This window comes from Argentina anserina, chromosome 5 (assembly GCF_933775445.1).
Source record: "Argentina anserina chromosome 5, drPotAnse1.1, whole genome shotgun sequence".
Lineage (NCBI taxonomy): Eukaryota > Viridiplantae > Streptophyta > Magnoliopsida > Rosales > Rosaceae > Argentina > Argentina anserina.
The window spans coordinates 9,449,189-9,474,615 of NC_065876.1; the positions used below are offsets into that span (position 1 = coordinate 9,449,189).

Sequence of the window (25,427 nt, forward strand, 5' to 3'; positions counted from 1 at the left end):
TGTTTGGTTTTTGAATCATCAGTGTTTTTTGGTATGATACAGAGGCATTTCAGGGCTAGACACGATTGACAAGTCTAAACTCAACGAGCTGGCGTCGACAGAAAGATTGCATGAAAACCATAGGGCACCCGTTGTGGCAACGTAAGTTTTGCAATCGCTTCACCTTCTAAATCATGTGCATCAATGATATGAACCTGCGAGTGTTTATACCGGAATATGTTACTTAGTCAGCTATAACGCTGTAATGCTGTACATGTATATAAACACTAGATAGACCTAAGAACTCACCTGGGTCACATCAATTTCTTCATTGTGCACATAAGTGATAATCCAGCCATCATCTTCTTTGATGCCTCCAGTTCTGGGGATAAAAGCACTTCCACTACAAAAGTTGTTGTCCTCAAACTTATGGTATTCTACCTTTATCAGCAGCTGCTCACCTCTTCCCTCCTGATAAATATGAAGTATGAGCCCATCAAAAGTTACTGGTTTTATACTTGATACAGTAATGATATATAGTAAGATGTCTAGAAATTTTTCTAGTTAATATAAATCCTTACCAGAGAGTCTGTTGAATTTGATTCCTCCAGATATAATTTGGCTAGAGATCCAAATTTAGCCATGCCTAATACAAAGAAGATCGCAACTCTTTAGTCAACATGACAGTTTTTAGCAACCCCAATCAAAATTAGGATATTTTACCAGATAAAGAGCTTGCCCCGGAATGAATGACCTGAGTATATCCATACTTGTGTTTAAGGCCAGTAAATTGTTCATTGATGAAAGGGAAATCCATGGAGTATTCAGTTCCTGTTAAATTTCTCTCCTCAACTTCCCCAGATAACATGTTCAATCTCCATTCGTATAAATGCGTAAAGAGATAACCAACCTCTGCAGAATCATGATCACCCGCAAAGTTGAATCCTTTGGAGAACCATTCATAAGGGTTTAGGCTGTCGTCAGGATCTGATACAACAGATGTGAGAGCCCTACACCCTCGCACTATAACCTGTTTTTCCGTTAACAACATACAAGGATTAATCAAGAATGCCATACTAATCATATAAACTCCTAACAGAGAGTGGTGATGTTCTGTCTTTAAATTACCTGATTACCATCCTCAAAGCAATTGAGAAAATGAAGTGTGCAATTGGCCTGTACCTCAAACCACTTGACAGACTCTGCATCTCCATAACGAGGCATGACACCAATTCTCGCGTACTCTTCATTTTCATACTTCAGTATTCTATACACAAATGCAAGTAATTGGTTATATAACTGCACGAATTATCGTAATTTAGTTACTTGGTAATGTTTGATCTTGATCTTTAAGCAATGAATATATCAACAGATATGATTGAAAAACAAAACTTAGAGCATCCGCACCGACGAGCAAATGTGTCTGCGTGCTTGAGCACGAGGAGGGACCGGCCGGAGGAGCTCGAGCAGGAGAAGATGAAGCTCGCACCGGCGAGCAGGAGAAGATGAAGCTCGCACCGGCGAGCAGGAGGAGGCAAACTGCTCGCCCAGTCAACCGAGTCGTGGTGCTCGTCCGATCGCTCGAGCAAATTTTGCTCTGGCCTTTGCTCGTTCGCCTGGTGGAGCCACCGCCCGTGGGTGACGTCAGGCACGGGTGAAATTTTTTTATGTTAGGCGAAAAAAAAAATAGCGAGCCAATGAATGGCTGACACGTGTCTCACCGATTGGCTAACGGTCCAATAGATCTGGGTCTTCCATTTTGAATCAGAAATTTCGATCCAACGGCCAGAATTAATTGGCAACGGCTACTATTTGATCATAACGGAAATAAACCCAAAAAATTGTAAAAAAATCCCAAAAAATTCAAAATTCTCCCAAAAATTTGCCTATAAATAATACTTCAATTTGTTACGAACTCACACCAATTTGTGCACAACAAATTTCACATCTTCCTCCATCTCCTCTCTCATTTCGTTTAGCATTTTTTTCCAAAACAATGGGCACCCATTGCCCATTGGCTGCCTTCCGAAGATTTACAAATGTGCATTTCTTTTGTCCGTCATAGCATTGATGACTATGACGGGAACAAACAAAAGAGGGACAAATTGTGGGAGACAATTCATGACGATTATATGCAAAATTGGGTGCTAGCACCGGGTGAGAAATCTCCGAAGGAGCCGAGGACCCGAATCACGCTCGCTTCTCACTACAAGAAGTTCAAGCTACTCTTGCAAAAATGGGGCGAATGTTTGGCGGCATCACGACAACGTATAGCTAGCGGCACTTCGCTAATGGACGAAGTAAGTACATTGTTTTATCATATATTATAATTTTTATTTGATTATATGAATTAAATTATGTAATTTATAACTAATTTGTTTAAATATGTAGCATTGTTTACATATTTAATTATTTTAATATATCTAATTTTGTTTACATTATTTGTTTTATTTAATTTGTTTAAATATGTAGCATTGTTTACATTATTTGTTTTAATATATCTAATTTGTTATATTATTTGTTTTATCTAATTTATTTAAATTATGTAATTAAATAAGTACCTAATATACGTTTTTTACATCAGGAACGACAAGCTCAATCATGTTACTATAATGCCAAGAAGAAAAAGTTTACACACTTTGAATGTTGGGAAGTGGTTAAAGATCATCCATCTTTCGTTGCGGTGCTACCTACTACTCCATCTCCATATGCAAGTAGTTACCACGGTACTCCTTCCGGAACTGAATAATCTCCAACCATCAATTTGAATGATGACCAATTGAATGAGACACCTCAAAGCAACACGGCAGCTCCATCGAGTCCACCTAGACCAATGGGAACCAAGGCGGCAAAGGAAGCTAGGCGCCAAAAGAAACATGGTAAGACTCCTATTGAGCAACGGGTGGAGGTTTTGCATACCATTGTAAGTGACCAAGCATCATGGCATACCAAGAGGCTAGCCCATAATGAAAGTGAGCTTAATTATTATGCGGAGTACATAGACATTCAAAAGCGGAAAGAAGCAAGGGCGGAAGAAGAGTTACGATTGAAGAAACAAGAGAATGACACAAGGATCATGACAATGGATTTGGAGGCTATGACCCCAATCTCGAAAAGGTATTTTACCAAGAGGAAACTAGCAATCCTTAATGAAGGAGAAGCTAGTCAAGATCAACCTACCGATGAAACATATTCGGATTGTTATCACCCAAATCGCGTGCTTTTTCCATAATAGTTATAGTATTGTACTAAGAAGCGTCTGGGGATTGGAAATTGTTTTGAAAAATGTAGAGTACCTTGGATATATTCCGTCAGCCAGATAATAAGCTGTGGTGTACCTCTGTCCGTGGACTTCGTAGACGACAGTTGGGCCTCTTCCGGCAAGGATCTCTGAGAACACATTCGATAGGTGGAGCACATTAATGTCATTTTTAGCTCCAGGACACCCAAAACAACTGTGCCATATCCACGTATCATACGAGGCCACTGCCTCTAGGATAACCGTTGGGTGACCCTTTCGGCCCGAGTATGCCCCTTGATAGGCGGTTGGGCAGTTCTTCCACTCCCAATGCATGCAGTCGATGCTTCCAATCATACCTGGAAAACCTCGGCGTTCGGCTTTAGCTAGTAGTCGCGTGAGGTCTGCCGGTGTTGGACTGCAGAGGTATCTTGGACCATACAGATGAACCACTTGGCTGCAAAACTCATTCATACATTCCAGGGTAGTCGATTCCCCCATCCTTGTAATTTCAGTACACTGATATGCGGCTGACCCGTACGCTAGCATTCGTAGAGCCCCGGTCATCTTTTGTTGGGGAAGTAGCCCTAGCAAACCAGTGGTGTATTCTCTTTGATGACAAGACATGTCGTGGTTGCAGAGGTCCGTCATGATAATGTTGAATCGGTCTCTGCTCATCCTGTACCTCCGACGAAAGTCTTGAGCGTCGAAAATTGGATGTTTGATGAAGTAATCTTCCATGAGATTGCGTCCCCTAGATAGCCTATGACGTGGCTTATTCGGTTTTTTACCGCGACGTGAACCGCTTGGTCGTGTTGATTAATCATCGTGTTGTGCTTCCGCCATGACCACTTGATTCACGAAAGATTGCTCCATATCGTCATCATCTTCTTGTTGACGTTGTCTCCGCCTGAAAAAATTGTGGAAGCTGAAAGGATTCATCAGAGTGATGAACAAGGAAATGTTGCTAAGTGTTTAGATTGAAGGATGAGTTATATGCTCGGATTCTTCACAATGGTGTGAGTATAGAATGAGTGATATTAGACGTTTTTATAGCAAATTGGTCGAAAATCTTATCAGAAATTTGGTCCAATTATTTTACAGACAGTGACACGTGTCAATTCTCTACTAGTCGAAAATCTTATCGGAAATCTGCTCCAATTATTTTACCGACAATGACACGTGGCAGTGACACTTGTCAATTATCTATTAGTCGAAAATCTTATCGGAAATTTTGGATAATATCGAGTCGATAATGACACGTGGCACATTATTATTGGTTATAAATATATTTGGTAAAAAAATTAATTATTTCACAACAAGACAAAATTGAATTGCTCAAGCAAATTGTAAATAGGTGTGTGAAAAAATCGATTTGCTTGAGCAAAATATGAAATCGATTTGCTTGAAGCAAAATTTGTTTTTGGCCCTACCATTTGCTTGAACAAATCCAATTTATAGGTGTGGATGCTCTTATAGAAAGAACATGCAAGTGCAACTACTTACTGATCTCCCAGGACGAGTCTCTTTGCATCCAATGTGAGGGGATGATCAATGATTACATTGTACCTAACAACAACAAAAAAACTTATTTATGAAATTTTTTTTTATCAAACTAATCCCCAATAAACATTAAAATTCGCCACTGATTTGTATATGGATGACTACAATATCATGCACCTTACTTTTCCGTGACTCCTATATCATGGCTGAACACACTTCTTTTTAATTTGAGATCAACCTTGTGTACTTTCTTTCCGTCAGCTGTAAAAGATTAACAAGCAATTAATAATTGATAATTTATTAGGTGATTTTGTTAAAAGAAATTACATTAATCAAATGATCAAGATCGAATGCAGAGTTGCAGACCGGAGATGACCCCCAAAACATAGTAAGGTTTCCACGCATCTGTCCCCATCACGACCAATTCTCCGGAGTGTGGAGCTCTCTGCATTCATCGATACATACGATAGGTACGTAAATAAAGCACGTAGAATTAAACTAAATTAGTGATTTTATAACAAACAAAAGATTATTAATTAAATAACTTAATCGTACCTTTGGATGACTTGTGAAAGGTCGATCCCAGGTTCCATTGACATCCCAGTCACGAATCGTTTCCAAGGTTAATATGTCCATCTCTTGAGGCAGATAGTTCGCTGCAATCGATTAAACTCTCCCTGAATGCTCAAAAACGTTGGTGTTGCTCATGTGTTTAATGACTACCCCAAATCTTAACTGCAACGAAGTATAAATTCACACACGAGAGATTTAAATTAACTAATTAAGAACAAGGGCATAATCGATCAGAGTTTTCATAATTCTTAATATACACACGTACATGATATCGATAAAACAAAATAGCTAGCTAGATTATAACCAAGTCAATTAGTTACCGTATTTAGGATAAATGCTGCTGTAACTGCTGAAGCGTCTCCTGCTAGGGCTGGTAAGAAACCTGGTTTATTTCTTTGAGTTTCTGTCTTAAATGTCTCGGTCTCAACATATCTATTCTTATATGAGATGATCCAACTTCCACTGTCTTCGTCTTTGTTGAAGTATACAACATGAAGCATTCCTTCTCCCTCTAAACAAAGGATTACTGCCTACATCCAGTACGTATCATCAGATCAATTAGTAGCTAGAGTAGTCAAGTAATTAATATATACAATCCCCTAGTAAGTAATATATGGAACGAGCTAGAAAGGAATTAATTTCTATTCAATTAATATATTATTTGTGGGCATGCCGACTTATGTTTTTTTAGTGATTATGTGCAGTTAGTGGAGTTATGCTCAGTACGACCGATCTCATTTTGTGCTCATGCATATCAGCATATCTACCATTTCTGGTGAAAACACCCTCAGCAAAATCAGCAGGAATTTCTCCAAACGTGCAGGTGATCTCAACAAGTTCTCCAATCTCTTCAACGGGTAAAAAGTTTTTCTGCAAACACCCGATCATAACATATACTGGTGGTAGAAAAAATAGTACTAATACCTACATACATAGTTAGGTACTTTTTACAAATCATTGTTAGTACAACATATAATACTTAAAAAAATTAAAGTTAATGAGTTTGAAAGTCAAGAAACATGTCACTACAACAATGATACCCTTTTCAGACCACGGATTTGCAACAAAAACCTTTTTTGGTCGGTAATAATGGTGTTTCCGACCATATACATTTCTCCGTCGGAAATACAATTTTTGGTCGAATTTTATTTCCGATGAGTTGCCATTGGTCAGAAATGCGGTCGGAAATAAATAAATACGACCAGGTCTCTGTTTGGTTGGAAAGTTGAAAAAAAAACAGTCATTTTCAATGATATTTTGTTTGGTCGGAAAGTCGTCAGAAAAAACAAATAATTTCAAATTAACCTTTGTTCAGTCGGGATAGTCGTCGAAAAATTGCGTAATTATTTTTTATGTGAATTTTTTTTTCAATTTATCGGAAGATGGTCACATGACATCTCCACTACTATAATTAGAAGTGCTCTTTTGGTGTCAACAACTTCACCAATTTTTTGTTCTTTGGATTTTTGCCCATTGAAGATAAATTTCTCACTTTAGAACAAAAGAGATCAGGTATGGTTAATACAATAAAAATATATAGAAGTTGAAAGAAAATATATAAATGGAAGTATAGAGTTTCCTAACAAAAACATGCACACAACGTGATAACTACAGGGCACACGAACGTGTGATGCAATCGGAGTACCGAACACACAGAGAAGATAGGGGACATTGAGCTTTGTTTGAATCTCTTTCCTTTCGATGGTTTCTCCACGTCCCTCGCATTTTGGCTTTTGTTTTCTATTTCGTCAATTCATCAGACAACTGTAATTGCAACTCAATTGGTTTTTGTGTGGGTGTGTGCAGCGGTGCTTCTTCTACTTGAGAGGAGAAAGCGGATACATGTTATAAATTTTTGAATTTCCTTTAGTGTTAACGGTATCACCAATAAATTTAATTTCCGATAGTACGTATGCACATATAAAATTTTGCCAATGATAATAAAAAAAGGGAAGTGAAATTTACCCTCCTAAATTTGTAATCTACACTCCATGTTTCTTTTTTAAGTGATTTAAATTTTGTCCTTACTTACTCAATTTTTATATTTTTGTAAGATTTTATACCAAATGAGAAAAATACGAGTGTAAATTATAATTTTTGAAGCGTAAATTTCAGCTCTCTGAAGAAAATAGAGGATTAATACCGTAAAACACCAACAAGTGAAAGAAAATATAAACGTGGCCGAGAGAACGACGATAGCGCGATTTGTAGAGAGAATAACCGTTGGGTGCACGAACTTATGACAAACCGAAACTGAAGACGACTTGGGATGTTATCAGATCACAGTGGCTTCATATACCACAAGCAACCGAACCCAGAAAGAAAGAAAGAGAAATTTTGATCAGGTAAGTTTTGTTTCATTTCGCTCTCCTATGTTTCTTTTCCCTCTTCAAAGAATCAATTGTATGCAATTCGAGTGGGAAGCAAGTGCGTAGCTATCACTCCATCAGGTAGATACCGTGTGTGCGTGCTTAGATTCTTTGTGTAAGTGCCTCTTTGACAATGGAAGATCTTAACTTCAGATCATGGCAGCAAAGTAACCGCACTCACAACCACATATCTGATCATATACAGTTTTAGTTTTCTCATTATGTTCTTGCTTAGTATGGGTGCCTTAAATTGAGGTTTTTTTTTTTAACTTTTTGTTCTGTTTCATGTGATTTGTTGGTCAAGGTGGTGAATTGGACTCGATAAAGTTTTGAGTTTTGTTTTGTGATGAGAATTGTATAGATGAACAAGTTTGTATCTCCATTATAGAGTTGGGGGTTGTGAGTTTATCTTGATATGGATTGCTGTTAGGGTAAGGTGACTGGAATTGAAGATACGAAATCTGAATTATGTATGTGTTTATGAATCCAGAGGACCAGAGGTGATTCCTTTTGTTGTAATTTTGGTATTTTTTATTATTATAACAGCAACAAAATTTTGAACCCTATAAAAATTTTAGTGGTTGCCTTCATTTTCTGATACAGGGGATTAATATCTTTTTGAAGGAGTGGAGATTATCAAGGTATCAAGCTATGAAGTGCTAGCTTGGGGTTCTGTTTCTGTATGTTTAGTTATTTTTATTAGTTCAATTGCAAACTTTTTTTTATTGATCTTAATTTATCAAAAGATTTATGACTTGCTCTCTTGGTCAAAAGATTTATTGGTGTTTTGATATTGAAGGTTAATTAGGCTCTATTTTATTTTCCAGATTGGGATTGATGGAGGGAGTGGATAAGTCATGAGAATAATTTGTAGTTCATTTTTGTGGCATCTGTCATGTACGGATGTCTGCACTGCGTTTCTAATGGTAGATTGAGTTTGTTTTTTCTTCATTTATAGTTTTGGTCTGAAGTTTTTTTTTTTTCATTTGTGTTTCTCTTATTTTCTCTCTTTAATCGATCATGGTTTCCTCAATAATATAAGATTGTGCTGCACACTGATGAGATGGTGGTAAGTGATAATTATCATAGTCTATTATAAAATCGTGGTATTTTTAGTTTAGAATCAGATATGGTAGTAAGCAAATCTTTCGATGCCTCTATTTGGACTCCTTTGCTTAAGGGTACTCATTGTTTAATTATGTCTATTGTTGTTTCTCCTTAGTTCTCATGGTGTGATTGATTTTACTTTGGAGGAATGACTTTCCTTGGAACAAATGTAAACAGACGAGGGCTAGCTAGAAATTCTCAAATATGATTGTCTCCATTGATCTTCTAGAGGAGGTTTAACACTTCTGACATATTGGAAACCATGATATGCTGCTATATCTTCTTTTTGTGGAATTGTTTTGGACTTGTATTCTTCTGCTAAGTTTACAAAAAGCTTCCATTACCTAAGCATATGAGACTGACTACACACAAGTTTTAGGAGTTTCGATTTTTCGTACTTTAAGTTACCATGCGCAATACTTTTACTGATAGAGCTATTTCGCCATTTTTTTATTCTTTCTTGGCTACTGAGAATGTGTTTTAGGTGATAGGCTGCTAATAATTGTTCCACTGATAATCTAATATAATCACTTTCTGTTTTTTGGATTGATGATATTAACCATGGGATGAGTTATCTAGATACAAACAACTATATTGCTATAATATGTGTTCCTCTTCCTTACCTTCTGTGAGGTTAACCAGATATGTATGTATGATTAGATAATTTCAGCTTTGCCGTGTTTCTATGGAGAACATGAGTTCATGGGAACTGTCACTGTGCAAAGCACAAATCTCAGTTTTTTTTACCCAATTCCTCCAAAAGACCTTTTAGCCACATCATCTCCTTACCAGCCTCTCAGACTGCTACATACTCTGACTCCGTCGTCGACAAAGTCACTTGTCCTTGCAAATGTGAGATCCAAGATACAGCAGTGTTACCTACAGTATACACATAACCAGTTGTATTCCGACTAGTATCATTATCTCCTGCCAAGTCTGCATCCACATACCCTTGTAATTCAGCACTATGTCACGTCCCTATTTTAGGAGTGTCGATCGTGGGCTGCTGGTTGAAAGAACATTAAGGATATGTGGGATTTGCTCCAAGAGTCAATGTGTGGGAGATATATGGCTGCTCATTCCGAGGGGTTCAGGCATGCCGACCCGGTTAAATTCGGAGAGCTTGTCGCTAGTCGAGGACTTAACGTCAAAGAGGCAAGTTGGCCGCCCTACACACAGGTAGGGGTCTGGAGCCGTGATAGAGCGTTGGTTAAAACGTCTATAATAAACCCTGTAAAACATCATCGTTAGTATAGAATAAGCAGGGATCGTTCAGTCCGGGGAATTGAAGGGAACTCTAAACTTTTAGTGTTAACAAATAATGGGGGGTTTGAGATTGATTATTAACTACTAAAATAAAACCTAAATTATTATTTACATGATCGACTTCTCTTTAACAAACTTAAACCAAATTTACCATTACACCACATAATTACAAGTTCGAACCTATCATGCATTCTAATTCGACCAATTACATACTTTTTAGACACCAATACAATTAGAGCCTTAGGAGATCATCTAATCGTGCAAGATTTCAATTAACATTTAGATTGACTTAGGGCCCAATTAAAATTTGCATGCAATCGAATTCAATAATACTTAGAGTAGAAATCAAACAAGATTACATTTAATCACCAAATTTTTGTTGGAGACATGTTTCATGTGTGGCGTCACCCACCATGGTTTCACATGCAAATTTCCAGAATTTTTACCATTTTTAATCAACACAAACCGAACCTACTTAGGGCATGATTCGATTTGTGTCAATATGGTTGATGAATCTAGCACTCAAACACAATCTTAGGGATTGCATCCAACCACTAAATTCATATGAACATATCTGAAAATTATTTAAAAGTATGAGAAAGATGATTAGAACACAACAATAGAAATACAAACTCATTAATTATAAGAACATAGATTCGGCATAGTCTCAAAAAAAAATTTCAAATACAATCTGAAAATTTTAAAACAAATACAAAACCAATATTTCCACATAAACAACTTACAATCTTCATAGACAAAGAATTGTAGATTAACACAAATAGACGAAGCCATGGAGATGAGTTGCGAGAATCACACGTTGTAGGAACCTTGGAGGTGTGTCTTCAATGGTGAAACTCGGTGGAGATGATGATGGTTTTGGGGTGGACGACTTGGCTAATTTGTGAGGGAAGTTTATGGTGGTGTTTTGGTAGAGTTTTGGCTCTTGAATGCTAATGAGAAGTGATCATATTTGAGAGGTGAAGCCATGTATATATAGAGGAAAGATGGAGGGTTTGAAATTGCTTCTTTCTTCCTATAATAATGACATGCTTTAATCCCTTAAATCATGGAAAGTTTTATTTCCTAAAACATGCCATGCTTTAATCCTTAAAACATGTCATGTTTTATTCCCTAAAACATGCCATGTTTTATGCCTTTAATGATCATCTTCTATTTAATTGTTGCATGACTTGGTTCCATCTTTTTTTCTTTAATTATCTCTTCAATCCAATCTGAAAATAAGAAAATAAAATCATAAGTAAGAGATAATTAGTTTCAAAACCTAACAAGGATTCCTAGTCAAACTAGGACTCTAAACCATTTATGCGTTTTAACTCATGTAAGCACAAAAATGCATCAAATACCGCTCAAGACTCTTACTAAGACTCAATGACTCAATAGTACAACAATATGGGCTAAGCAAAGTACAAATTAAGGTAAAAACATGTTAAGAACGTCGCACAAAGTGCTCCTATCAAGCCGATCCCCTGATGAGCCCAAGGCAGGGCGAAACCAGTGTATTGCCCCGTTGGATAAGGTTGGCTCCATGGGGATGGAGCGCCGCATGGACCAAGTGTGGTAGCCGAATGGCTAGGTCCGTGACAAGTGGTATCAGAGCCACCTCAACATCGCTGTCGTTGTGTTCGCCAAGTGCTCACACGTGTCGCCGTGTCCCCAAGATACGGGGGGCTCCGCGGGGGAGTCGAGTAGGCAGGGTCGCCTCCAGGGGGAGGACCAGACGAGAAGATCCGTGGCAATGTCCAGGACAAGAGAGATCCGGCGCGAAGTCATTGTTGGGTGGAAGATCTTTGGGAACTCCTTTTCGTCGCTCTAGGCATCGTGGGCGCACAAGGGATGGGTGGGCCGCAAGTAGGGATGCTGTGTACGAGGACGTACACCAAATTTGGTGGGGAGGATGTCACGTCCCTATTTTGGGAGTGTCGATTGTGGGCTGCTGATTGAAAGAACATCAAGGATATGTGAGATTTGCTCCAAGATTCAATGTGTGGGAGATATATGGCTGCTCATTCCGAGGGGTTCAGGCATGCTGACCCAGTTAAATTTGGAGAGCTTGTCGCTAGTCGAGAACTTAACGTCAAAGAGGCGAGTTGGCCGCCCTACACACAGGTAGGGGTCTGAAGCCGATCCCCTGATAAGCCCAAGGCAGAGTGAAACCAGTGTATTTCCCCGTTGGATAAGGCTGACTCCATGGGGATGGAGTGCCGCATGGACCAAGTGTGGTAGCCGAATGGCTAGGTCCATGACAACTACCTCTCTTGAAACAAAGAGACATATTAGTAGTACCTCGAAGATACCTCATAATCCACTTCACAGCCTCCCAATGTTGCTTACCTGGATTACTTGTGTACCTACTCACAACTCCAACTGCATGCGCAATATCGGGTCTAGTACACCATAGCATACATTAAGCATCCAACTGCCGACGCATAAGGTACGTTCATCATATATTCCTTTTCCTTTTCACTATTGGGTGATTGTTCCAATGACGACTTAAAGTGTGACACTAACGATATACCTACAACATTCGATTCATCCATATTGAATCGCTTAAGTACCTTCTCAACATACTCCGCTTATGAAACCTTCAGAGTACCAGTCACTTTATCACGAATAATCTTTATACCTAAGATTTTATTCGCCTCACCCAAATCCTTCATTGCGAACTGATTTGACATCTCTTTTTTCAACTTCTCAATCTCGTCGAAGTCTGCCCCAGTTATCAACATATCATCCACATATGATAAGAGAATGATATAAGACTTGTCAAACCTCTTATAGTAACAACAGTGATCCGATTGAGATCTTGTGTAGCCACTTCCACACATGAACGCATCAAACTTCTTGTACCACTGCCTTGGGGCTTGTTTTAAGCCATATAAGCTCTTTTGCAGTTTGCATAGCAAGTCCTCTTTACCAGGTGCTATAAAACCTTTTGGTTGTTGCATGTAAATTATCTATTTCAAAACTCCATGAAGAAAAGCAGTCTTGACGTCTAGCTGCTTCAAATATAATCCTTCAGCTTCCACTAATCCAAGCACCACCCGAATTGTTGTATGCTTAACAACTGGAGAAAAGATCTCATCAAAATCAACACCCTCTTTTTTCTGAAAACCTTTCACAACCAGCCTGGCCTTGTAACGTTTGCTCCCATCAACTTCTTGTTTAATCTTGTAAATCCACTTGTTTTGTAATGCTTTCTTTCCCACTCGCAATTCAGCTAACTCCCATGTATTGTTGGACATGAGAGAGTCTATCTCATCTTGTATAACACCCATCCCACTTAGTTGAATTTTCATGGTGTATCGCCTCATCATAGGTCACGGGTTCACCATAGTCATTTAATAGCAAATAGTTAGCACAAGGCGAGTATCTGTTTGGCGGTATTCCTTTGTTACTTCTCGACGATACTCTTGGCACAAAAGGAGGTGTCATTGGCTCATCATTAAGAACTCCATTATCAGGTTATGCTGCCTCATGAGCTACTTCTTGTTGTTCATGCCCATGATTAACCTTAGACACATGTTTATCAGACAATTCTTCCAATCTTGCAAACTGCCGATCTTTTCTTACAGGACTTTCAGGCTCTGCTGCTTGTCTATTCTTATACACCACATTTTCATTAAAGATGATATTCTGGCTCCTGATAACTTTCTTGCTTTGCATATCCCAAAACCTATAGCCAAGCTCATCCCCGCCATAGCCAATGAATATGCACTTTCCAGACTTAGGATCTAACTTGCTTCTTGCACCGGACTCAATGTGAACATATGTCACACAACCAAACACTCTTAAATGTGATAGGTCTATCTCTCTTCCACTCCATTTTTCCTCAGGTAGAAGATTATTCAATGGCGCTGACGGTCCACGGTTAATTAAATAAGCAGCAATATTAACCGCATCAGCCCATAACATGTCTGGCAATCCTGCGTGTATCCTCATACACCTTGCGTGCTCATTCAAAGTCTTATTCATGTGTTTAGGCACTCCATTCTGCTATGGAGTTCCAAGAATTGTTCTTTCCATCCTGGACCCGTTCTCTGCACAATACTATTTAAAATCATTACTACAGTATTCACCTCCATTATCCGACCTCAGACATTTGATCTTCAAACCTATCTCAGTCTCTACGATCGATTTCCACTTCTTGAAAGTACTAAGCACCTCCCATTTATGTTTCATAAAGTAAAACCATACTTTCCTTGTGGAATCATCAATATAAGTCACGTAGTACCTTGAGCCAGCCATTGAAAGCTCAGGTGCAAGACCCCAGACATCAGTATGGACCAACTCCAGTTTTGCATCTTTTGGCACCTTGCCACATTTTGAGAAACTGACAGTTTTTTGCTTCCCAAATATACAATCTTCACAAAGCCCAATTTTCACTGAGTTCACACCATGTAGTTTACCTTGTGCCTGAAGTACACCCTTACCTTTCTCGTTGATGTGCCCAAGTCTACGATTCCATAAGTATGCATCATCCTTCTTCTCAACGATCGTACCGCCTACATTGTTTTCAACAACAGAAATAACCCAAGGTTGTGTAGAGTGACCCTGTCTTGAGTCCACGAGCTAATACCATAGCTCATTTGCTTACTTTCCATGTGCCTTTCTCAAAGGTAGTACGTCATCCTTCATCATCCAACTGATCCACAGAAACCAAGTTTCTTGTCAACCGTGGAATGTGTAACATTTGTCAAAGTCCATATTCTACCATGTGTGAGCGAGATATTCACATCACCCCTTCCCACAATCTCCAGGGCTCTACCATCAGCAAGAATTACTCTTTCAAAATGACCATGTTGGTAATTTACCATGAACTCTCGTTGTGAAGTTGAGTGAAAAGATGCTCCAGAATCCACGATCCATGATTCCAATGGTGTTTCTGTAACGCTTAGTACAAGTGCCTCTGAGTCATACTCAGTTGTGTTTGCCATCTTTGTTGCATCCTTCCACTGGTTTCAATCTCTCTTGATATGTCCAGTCTTACCACAATACCAACACCCATCGGACCATTTTCCTGTCTTGGACACACTTCGTCTTTTTCCTGGTGCCTTGGACTTGGACTTGGACCTTCCACGATAATTTTTGGAGTGTTTGTTGGACGTTCTACCTCTATATTCCATAGATAGCGCAAAATTTGAAGACTCATCAAGGTTATTAAGTCTTCGCGTCTCCTCATTCAAAATAATGCCACGCACGTCATTAAACTTCAACTTCTTCGTAGTCCCAACTCCACTACAAATTGAGTTCACAATCACATCCCAATCTGAAGGCATGGAAGTCAACAACACCAAAGATTTGATGTGTTCGTCGAACTTTACATCCACCGATGCTAGTTGTTTGACAATATCACCAACTACTACAACTTGTTGGCGAATAGATATACCATTACCCATTTTCAGAGTGAATAGTCGTCTCATCAAGTATAATTGTTGAACGGCATTTGAATTCTCATACATGTTGGATATGCTATCCAGCATTCCCTTCAATGTAGTCTCCTTGATGACAAATCGCCGTACTTTATTTGAAAGCGATAATCAAACTGCTCCAAGGGCCATCCTATCCATCTCGACAAATTCTTCCTCTTTTATCTCTTTTGGGAGCTTGTCACTTAAAGTCTTCGCAAGCTTCTTCATACTCAAGTAATCCTTGATCTGTGACCTCCATAGGCTGTAGTCATTGCCGTCGAACTTGTCGACCCTCTTCTCAACGTCTTTTATGCTCATTGTTTCCACTCTAGAACCAGGCAATAGATACCACACTGTTAGGAATTCGACCCTGAATTCCTCTTGCGGAAGTTAACAAGTGCAAAACAATATAGATAAACGATTGAGAACACAAACACAAAGTTTACGAGGTTCGAAAAAGAACTTGTCTACATCCTCAGGGTGCTGGGTTTCACTATAGAAGAACAACACAAACAAGAATACAAGATCTCTCACAAGACGTTCTCACCAACTCTCAAAACCTCACTTGCTCTCTGTGTTTTACCTTGATATATAACTACTGCTACATATGTACCTATTTATAAATGTCTAAATCTGAAACCTATAAGTCATTGGAAACCTATTCCGAATAGACATAGAAACCATTACCAAGTAGGAAACCACCAAAGTTTTCCTTTTTTTATCAAGATCTAATGAATCATTATCCTAAGTGGAATTGGATCCACAAACCTAACATGCAATAGAGAGTAATGTCGATGCTTTGACCAAGCTTTCCACAGACTTTGATGCCAGTACAATGTGTTGTTTTGTACCTGAAATAAGGCTAGTAAAGATCTATATAGATCATTTGTACCTTCATAATGTCTACCAGTTTGATATGGCTGATGTGGAAATGTGTGATAATGAACCAATTGCATTCGGATATAGTCAAGTTGATACATCAGGGGTGGTGATTAAAGATGTAGCAGAAGAGGTTCCAACACAAGTGAGCAAGGCTCCAATAGGGCGCAACAACGACAAAAGGAAACAAAATGTTGTTTATGAGCAAGAACAACCTATTTATTATAGAGCTGATTTCTTCAAAGACTTGTTGGACATAGAAGTTGAGTGATGCAAAATCTTACATAAAACCTATAAGTTATTATTATGATGATGAGGACTATGGTGTTGAGGATGATTGGATGGATTACGTAGAAACATCAGAGAATGTTAAGCTCGGAGATAAGCATGAGTATCCTACTGCATCTATTGGCACAACTTCTAGAAAGAGGAAGAAAATCAAAGTTCATGGATAGACTTATGTTAAACCTTAATGTAGATGAGAACATGGAGATTGAAGATAATGAAGAGAAGTATGGAGTAATTGGAGTTATTGACTCAGATGAAGAAGAAATTGGACATGAAGCATACTTCTTAGATGATGAAGAGGATTACATTCAAAGGTATTCAGAATTTAATCCCAAGACAAACATGGTCAACCCTCAGCTTTGTAAATGATTAACATTTGTATCTGCTAAGATATTAAGAGCTGCAATAAGGGAGAAGACAATACAAGATGGTTGGGAAGTAGTCTTCTATCAGGGTGAAAGTTTTAGAGTTATTGTACTCTACCAAGCCGAAAATTTCCCTTTCGAGCTCGTTGCCTCTAAGATGCAACATGAAGACACTTTGATGATCAAGATTAATTTTCGATGAACATAAATGTTAAAGGGTTTATGAAAATAGCATGGTTAACACTTTGACCCCTTATCTGATCGAGAAGTTTATTGAACAAATCAAGCTTAACCCTAGCATTTCTACAGGTTTTACACAATACTCTTTCGAATTCATTTTAATTTATTTAACTGGCTTTAATTACCAATTAATGTACTAATGCCTTACTCTTTTTGCCAAGCAAAAGATCTAGCCCAAATGATGTCCTCACAAGTGTAAGTAAAAGTATCAACTCAACAAGCATATAGAACAAAAAAAGTGTTTTGACTTTGATTGAGAGATCATATGCAGAGTAGTTTTCAAGGATGGAAGACTACGCAGTAGAATTAAAGAGGGTTGATCTAGCCACAACTGTTGACATAAAGTGTGACTTCAACAAGCCCGAAAAGAACCCTATTTTGAAAAGAATGTATGTATGTCTTGGTGCACTAAAAAATGGGTTTAAAGCAGGTTGTAATTCATTGTTGGGGCTGGATGGTTATCATCTAAAGAGTCCATATGGAGGTTAGCTTCTTTCAGCAGTTGAATTGGATGCTAACAATGGTACTTGGGTAGTGGCTTATGCAATGGTTGAGCAAGAATGTAAGGATAGTCGGATATGGTGTCTGGAGTTGTTGGCTAATGACTTGGATATTATGAGTAATGGAATTGGGTGGACATTTATTTTTGATAAACAAAAATGACTTTTACCAGCATTTGAAGTGGTTTTACCATATTCAAACCATTGATTCTATGTTAGACATTTATGGACTAATTTCAACAAGAAGTTTAAGGGCAAAGCACTGAAAGACCAATTATGGGCAATTGCAAAGACAACGACATTGACGTAGTTTACAAAGGAGATGGTCATAATGAACTAGTTGGACCTAGGTGCTTATTTGTTTCTCACAGGTTAGTAACATTTTGCTCTTTATTTTCAAAGCTAACTATATTGGCTTACATTAACTCATTATGTTCACTACCTTATAGACCCAGAAAGACCTGTAAAACATTGGTCTAGGTCACATTTCAACACAGTACTGAAATGTGACATTCTGTTGAACTATCTATGTGAAAGTTTTAATGCTTTTATACTGTCAGAAAGAAGTAAGCCGATTTTATCAATGTTTAAGGGAATAAGGATGAAGCTAATGAAGAGGATCCACACTAGGAAGGACAAGATAATGAAGGTTGAGGATTCTATTTGCCCCAAACCAAGAGAAATTCTGGAGAGGAATAAAGTGAAAGCGGCTACGGATTGCTTTCCATATGGTTCAGGAAGTCCAAAAATTGAAGTGAAAAACACTAGAGGAACCAAGTATATTGTTGACCTTGAGAGAAGGATTTGTGCTTGTAGGAGGTGGGATTTGACTGGGATCCCTTGCAAACATGTTGTGGCTACCATCAACTTCATGAGAGGTAAACCTGAGAATTATGTAGATTTATGCTATTGGACAAAGACTTATTGACCATCTACTCCAACACTATTAGCCCTATAAATGGAATGGATCTTTGGGAAAATGTTAATGATGTTGAAAGCCTGAAATTCTTTCTCCCCAATACAATAGACAGCTCGGTAGGCCAAAAACCAAGCGAATTAAGGATGCTTCAGAAAAAGATAATAAGGGACCGAAGCTTGAAAGGGTTCAGAAATCATTGAAATGTGGTAATTGTGGGACTTTGGGACACAATGTGAAGACATGACATAGACACTTGCCACCTAAAGAGAAGATCTGCAAAAAGAGAAAGCTAAACAATAGAGAGGGCACTTCATCTCAATCCAAGGTATAACAAACAACTTTTTTTTTCTTTTGTTAATTAAAATGTTTATATGATTTATTTAGCCTTGTATATAACCATAATACGGTTATTATGCATTTGGATGTAGGTAACGGGTACCAAAAAACCTCCTCTGACAAAGAATGAGCTAAAGGCTAAAGTTAAACAAAGAGCTGAACAACTTAAGGTAATTTTTTTTTTGCGATTGTGTGTTGAAATTAATCTGTTTGATTGCTAATTTGTGATATATGTTGTTACCGTAGAAAAAGATGGATCTATATAAGGTAACAATGAAAGGTGCTGCAAAATCAACTGCTAGAGCCAAGTCAACCACTGCATCAACCACCACACAAGCTGCTAGAGAGCTTAGAGTCAGCACAAAATCTCCGGCACCAACAAGATCTGTAAAGAAAGCTGGAAAATATAAGATTAGGTTGTTGGGATTAGCAAGCCAGGTTATTTTAGATTGATTGATGAAGTGTTGTATTATTTTGTGCAACCTTGTGTTGTATCATAAGACAAGGTTGCTAGCTCTAATCTTTAAGACAATATTATTAATGAACTTTATATTATGTTATGCTTGTGCTTCAAACTACAAGTTTGGTTATTACAATAGCATGATGCAATGTTCTTATGCCCAGGTTTGTTTTACATTTTCTAGTATTGACAAAACTTTATGGGGCTTCAAGGTTTTTGGAGGGAAAATATTTGCATTAGTTTGTTTTTTAATTTTATTGGGCAAAAGTGTAAATTATCCATTATAGCCCTTAGTATGGGCATGTCTCTTTGGCTATGTCATTAGTTGATAGTCACATATTTATGTGACTTTTATTGTGTTAATTATTTATTTTACTTAGTTATTTTGTAATGTTTTTATTATTTAATTAACTTTATTTGTTTTTAGGTATTTTGAAGTGGAATAAAGAAAAGAGAGAATAAAGATAGGGAAATCCAATTTATAACTCGAATATGTTGACAAAAAGACAAAAATATGAAATTCCGGCAATTTTCCGAGCACCACCACTTTTGGTGGTGCCATGTATTTTCGGGTTAATTTTATGGAGGAGCAACACATTGTTCTATCACAACTAGATCTCATCTTTTTAGTTGAGATTTAACTACACCATTTTTCTCTCTTTCTCACAAAATCATGGCTCCCAATTGTCCAAAAATCCACACCTATATTATGTAAAAATATGATTTGATTTTGGGTGTAATCATCACCTCTGGGTCCATGATTAACTAGTCATTACCCACTTCCTTCCATGATCAGTCACTTCCTACATGATCACCCACTTCCTTCCATGATCACACACTTTTTTTTATCACCTACTTCCTCCATGATCACTCACTTCCTTTCATGATTACCCACTTATTCCATAACCAACCACCCCACTCATTACACCATTATCTCTCACTTTTATCTACTTTTTCCACCACCATTCTCTCTATAAAAACCTTCATCACCATCATCTCCATACACACCATTTTTTCCACAACCAACCAAGAGAAAGAGAGGGAGGGGGAAGAAAAAATAGAGAGAATAAGAGAAGAGAAATAGGAGAAGATGGACAGAGAAAGCCGAAGTGAAATCACCTTCAATCTCCTTAAGCTACAACCCACATCTCCTCAAGCCTCCACAAGAAAAAGGAAGTTCGGTCTCTTCTCCTTTAATTCATCTCTCATGTATTCTTTGATGTTTTTATTCAAGATTATGTGTAACTAAATTTCTTGATAGTTAGGGGCTAATCAAAGCTCTAGATATGTCTTCAATTTCAAACTCCAATTGATTTATATAATTTTATATGAGAATTTCTTCACTGATTGTTCATTGATAATTCTATTGCATGTCTCATTAGGTCGATATTTTGATGCATATTTTAGGGTTTTATTATCTTGAATATGTATATGACCGACATATCATTGCATGTTCTGTGAGAGATAACAAGTTCTTTACATGTACTTGTGTGAAGTGATTCTTTAGTAATCTAAGACTACCGACATTGACCTTAGATTCTTTATTGTTACTCAAACGTTCTTAGAACTTCATGATTTTAATTATTTTGGTTTAGATACCGATATTTCATAGATCAATTAATTGAGAATATAGTTAAGTCGATACCGACATTTCGCTTAACATTACAAGTAAGAGAACGTAATTCGGTTAATGAGCTAACGACATTGGTTTAACTATGAGTGCATTCATCTATAATTATTAAAAAAATTTGAGGTGATTGAAGTATATCTAATGGTGGAGAGAAGTTTCTAACTATTGTTTTTCTCATATTTACGTCTATATTTACTTTTTAATATTATGTTTTTAACAGTACTTCTGTCTTATTTATTTTTGTTCATCGATCAAAACAATTACGAATACCCTCAAAATTTGTGTGGTAGTCCGCCACTGTGTCTAGTTAGTCTATATTTAATTTCGTAATTTTTCCTTGTGTCTAAATTAGCTAATTAATTAGGTTTCTACTCCTAGGTCGAGTCTGCAGATTTCTGATTTACGTGTCTGTTTGTGTTTTTAAGTGCTAGTTTCACCAATTCTCAGCGGGTAATAATCCATATTTACTATTTACTACATTGATATAATTAATTTGATAATAGAGTATTTTTATAAGTGTTTTTGCGCCTATCATTAGTTAACGAATATTTTGGACAGGAAATCTACAAAATTGGTGACAATTGATTAATTTTGGAAGTACTGGGTTATTGCCGATGAAAACAAAAGAATAGGAACTGTCATGAAGACTGAGCCAAAGTTAATATAGGTAAACTGAAATAAGAAAACAAGTACAACACTTGTCTTTTCTTTGGTTCAGTCAAGTTTGTACAATATCACTCAAACCCTCCTTTTCTTATCTTAATAACTTTTGATCTGAAAATCTATTTAATTGTTGAAACTAAAAGCAGAAGCAGAGGTATATATATGTATAAACTAGCCCATGAACAAGGTCTTGACTTGTTGCATACTTGCATTGTAAGCTGATGTTGCACCATTTTAAATTTTTTATGATTAACATGTTTTAAGAGGAGCTGCAAAAAGTCGATATTTTCTCTCAGTTTCACACTCTATACTAGTGGTTACGATTAATGAACCGGCCACTTGCTTCACAAGTGATGCTCATGGAGTCATGGAGTAACCACGAAAAATGGTTTGCTAACTAGATAGAGTTTGTAAATAGGGCCTATGGTACTGGCCTCCTCGAGTATATTTTCCTAGTAATTAAGCATATCGAAACCACCACACAGCAAATATAACAACTAGAAATACTGCTCTGAGAATATCATTTTTCTCATTTGCTAGCTAGCCTCCCAAAATGAAGACGCAAAACTTTTAACACAGATAAGTGCGGATTAAGTTTCTTCGAGCTAATAATATTATTGTCTACGCTGAATCAAAGTAATTACACTCAGGAACATGCACTAAGCTACTAACGTATAAGGGATCAATCGATAACTTCTTGTTATAGAAGCTCAGACAGCTCGACTTTTCAAGGTATAAATTACGAGTCCTACATGATTTTATAGCTAAAGATTTTTTTGCAGCTACATGATTTGACAATTAGTTGGGTGTGGAAGAAAATTTTACAGCTAAAGTTTTTTTTTTCTTGGCATGATGATTCTTGATTCTGTTGTTATTAGAATAATAGTTCGTGCCATATAACTCATCTGATATATGGCAAATGTATACTACATGTAAGAACAATTACTGAGCGTAAATGGGACACAGAAAAAAACTCTAAACAATAAAGGAAGCGGTATACATTCAGAGACAACAAGTCTTATCTGTACTCTGGTTTACAATCTTTATGATGGACCTCATATCCCAAAAGAAGAAGATTATAATGCAACATAAATAATGTTTGATCTGACTATTTGATCGATCCATTGTGTGCATAACAGAAGTTGATATCACAGGGTGTAAAGATTATCAACGCACCTTGTTGGCTAATCATAAAGTGCTGGGTCTGATAACCTTGGAGTTGGGATTGCAACCAAAGGTATCTTCTTCTTCAAGACAATACCAAACTTCTCTGAAAGATCCAGCTTCTCTCCCTGTGGCAGTTTCCAATCAAAAGAATGTAGCAGTGTAGCAAGTGAATGCATCACCATCCTCTCAGCCATTGCTATGCCTGCACATATTCTTCTCCCAGACCCAAAAGGAAAATACTTGAAGTCAGTCCCACTGTAATCCCATTTACTATCCAGGAATCTAGTTGGATCAAACTCCAATGGGTTTTCCCAACTCGAAGGGTCTCTATGTATAGCCCAAACATTAACAAAAATCCTAGACCCCTTGGGAATGGTATAGCCTCCCACAGTGCATGTCTCACTTGGGCAATGTGGGACTAATAGAGGCAGGACTGGGTGCAAGCGCAGTGTTTCTTTCATCACAGCATATAAGTATGGTAGCTTGTGAATGTGAGACTCTTCTACAATGCCGTTTTTGCCAACTACGTCTTCTAATTCTTGCTGGATTCGTTGTAACACTTCTGGTTTGTTCATAACTTCCGACATTGCAAATTCAATTGTGTTGGATGACGTGTCAGTCCCGCCCACTACCATATCCTGTATACAAGAAAATTAGAACAACAATGTTAAAGCTCGGATCGATTCAATATGGAATCAGAAGCAAAGACTCCTATATGCTTCAGGCCCCTATATCATTTGTGAAATGTTACAATGACATATATATTATTTAGTATTTGACCACGTATCGTGACACTTTGAATTATTCTAAATTACATAAATAAAATCTTCCTCACGCCTATCAAATCTTTTACAAACTAAATAAATAATAAATTATTATTGAATTTAAATACGACGTACCATAAGTAAGGCTTTGAGGTGAATCATAGTAAGCGGCGTCTTCGAATCACCCTGGTCTTTCAACCGCAGTAAGAAAGTCAAAAAATCTTTACCCCCTTCCTCCTTAGCGCCTTCCTTGTCCATCCTCAGCCGTTGATCTATCACTCTCTCGAATATCGCATCAAATCTCTCCCCTAAAGCCTTCATCTGCTTCACCACGCCTTGCAAGTCAAACCGGGCCAAACCCGGAAAGAAGTCCGACACGTTCGGCTTCCCTAGCAGCGCCGTCATCTCCGCCACCACCTGCCTGAACTCCGCTCCGAGCTCCGCCGCCTTCCCTTGCGCCGTGCCGCCCCACAGCATGTTGGTGATCACATTCAGCACGTTCAGAAACATCTGCTCCCCAACGTCCACCGGCGACCCGACCCGGCTGTAGAAGAACCCGACCGTCCGCCGGACCTGCCTCCGCCGAGCCTCGTGGACGGAGTCGAGCGTGGTGTTGCTGAGCATCTTGAGCACGCAGACCTTCCGCAGCATCCGCCACTCCGGGCCGTACGGGGTCCAGACAATGTCGGATCCTCCGTAGGAGGCGGCGCGGCCGGCGTCGGGGACGTCGCGGTTGGCGAATGTGACGTCATGGTCCTTGAGGACCTCGCGGGCGACGGAGGGGGAGGTGATGACGATGCCGAGCTTGGTGCCGAGGTAGAGCTTGTAGATTGGGCCGTAGGTGTGGGCCAGTCCGGCGAAGTAGGAGTGGAGCTCCGGGTCCAGGGAGAGGAGGTTCCCGACAAAAGGGAGCCCGCGTGGACCTGGCGGTAGCCGTGCGGAGGTGCCGGATCTGTTGGAGTAGAGCCACGCGCACCAGAGGACAACGAGGGAGAGCGTGACGGCCACGCTCCATGCTGCGGAGTCGGATTCTGGCCAGAATGAGGGTAAGAAAGCGGAAAAGGAATTGGGTTCCATAACTGGGAGGAAAATGGAGAAGATTAGGTACGGAGTACGTGGAGAGTTATAAGCTATGAAAACCTTGGTAAGATTCTTTTTGTGGCTATTGGAATCAATATAGTTGTGTTGAGTTTGGCGCTTAGCTTGTTATATATGCCGTCTGGATTTGGGCTGCAGAAGACGATAGTGAAAGGGATTGCTATTGTTTCATATGCTAAGGAATTTGTGCCAGACGTCTACAATGTTAAATGGGAAGGACGAGGATGTTAATGTGATACACTGCTGTATATTCCCGTTGAAATGATCTTCCTTCGTGTTATTATAATTCATAAACGTCATTGCTAGCAATCATCTTAGAAAGAATCTCAAGTCAAAAGGCATCTTAGAGTTGCCGATCGAATCATCGCTTAGGTATCGGTGTCAATATCAAGTTAGAAATGTGTACTCTGTTCTCTCCGCGCTTTGTTTCGTGGAGTTTCAAGAATCTAAGGTCGGTTACTGGTTCGTTCTCAATAACATGAAAGGTAGGTTTTTTGTTGAAGTTGCATCTGTTTGCTTGTTATATGACATGCTCACTTCACTCCTAGCATCACCATTGAGTTTGACATAAACCTTCAACTAGGGGTATTCTGAGATACTACAAAAATTAGAGAGATTAGCCATCTTTTACATCAAATCAACCACTAATGACAA

At 38.4% G+C, this 25,427-nt stretch overlaps 1 protein-coding gene and 1 pseudogene across 1 annotated transcript; both read right to left on the bottom strand.

Annotated features, from left to right (window-relative positions):
- Positions 1-80: 80 nt before the first annotated feature.
- Positions 81-6,181, bottom strand: LOC126795462 (carotenoid 9,10(9',10')-cleavage dioxygenase 1-like; annotated as a pseudogene).
- A 16,521-nt stretch (positions 6,182-22,702) lies between these two features.
- LOC126794266 (flavonoid 3'-monooxygenase CYP75B137-like) lies at positions 22,703-25,212 on the bottom strand. The gene is made up of 2 exons (XM_050520931.1): positions 23,811-25,212; positions 22,703-23,549 (listed from the first exon to the last, which is right to left on the bottom strand). The coding sequence occupies exons 1-2, from the start codon at positions 24,750-24,752 to the stop codon at positions 22,929-22,931; spliced, it is 1,563 nt and encodes a 520-aa protein (XP_050376888.1). The 5' UTR covers positions 24,753-25,212; the 3' UTR covers positions 22,703-22,928.
- Between the last annotated feature and the right edge of the window lie 215 nt (positions 25,213-25,427).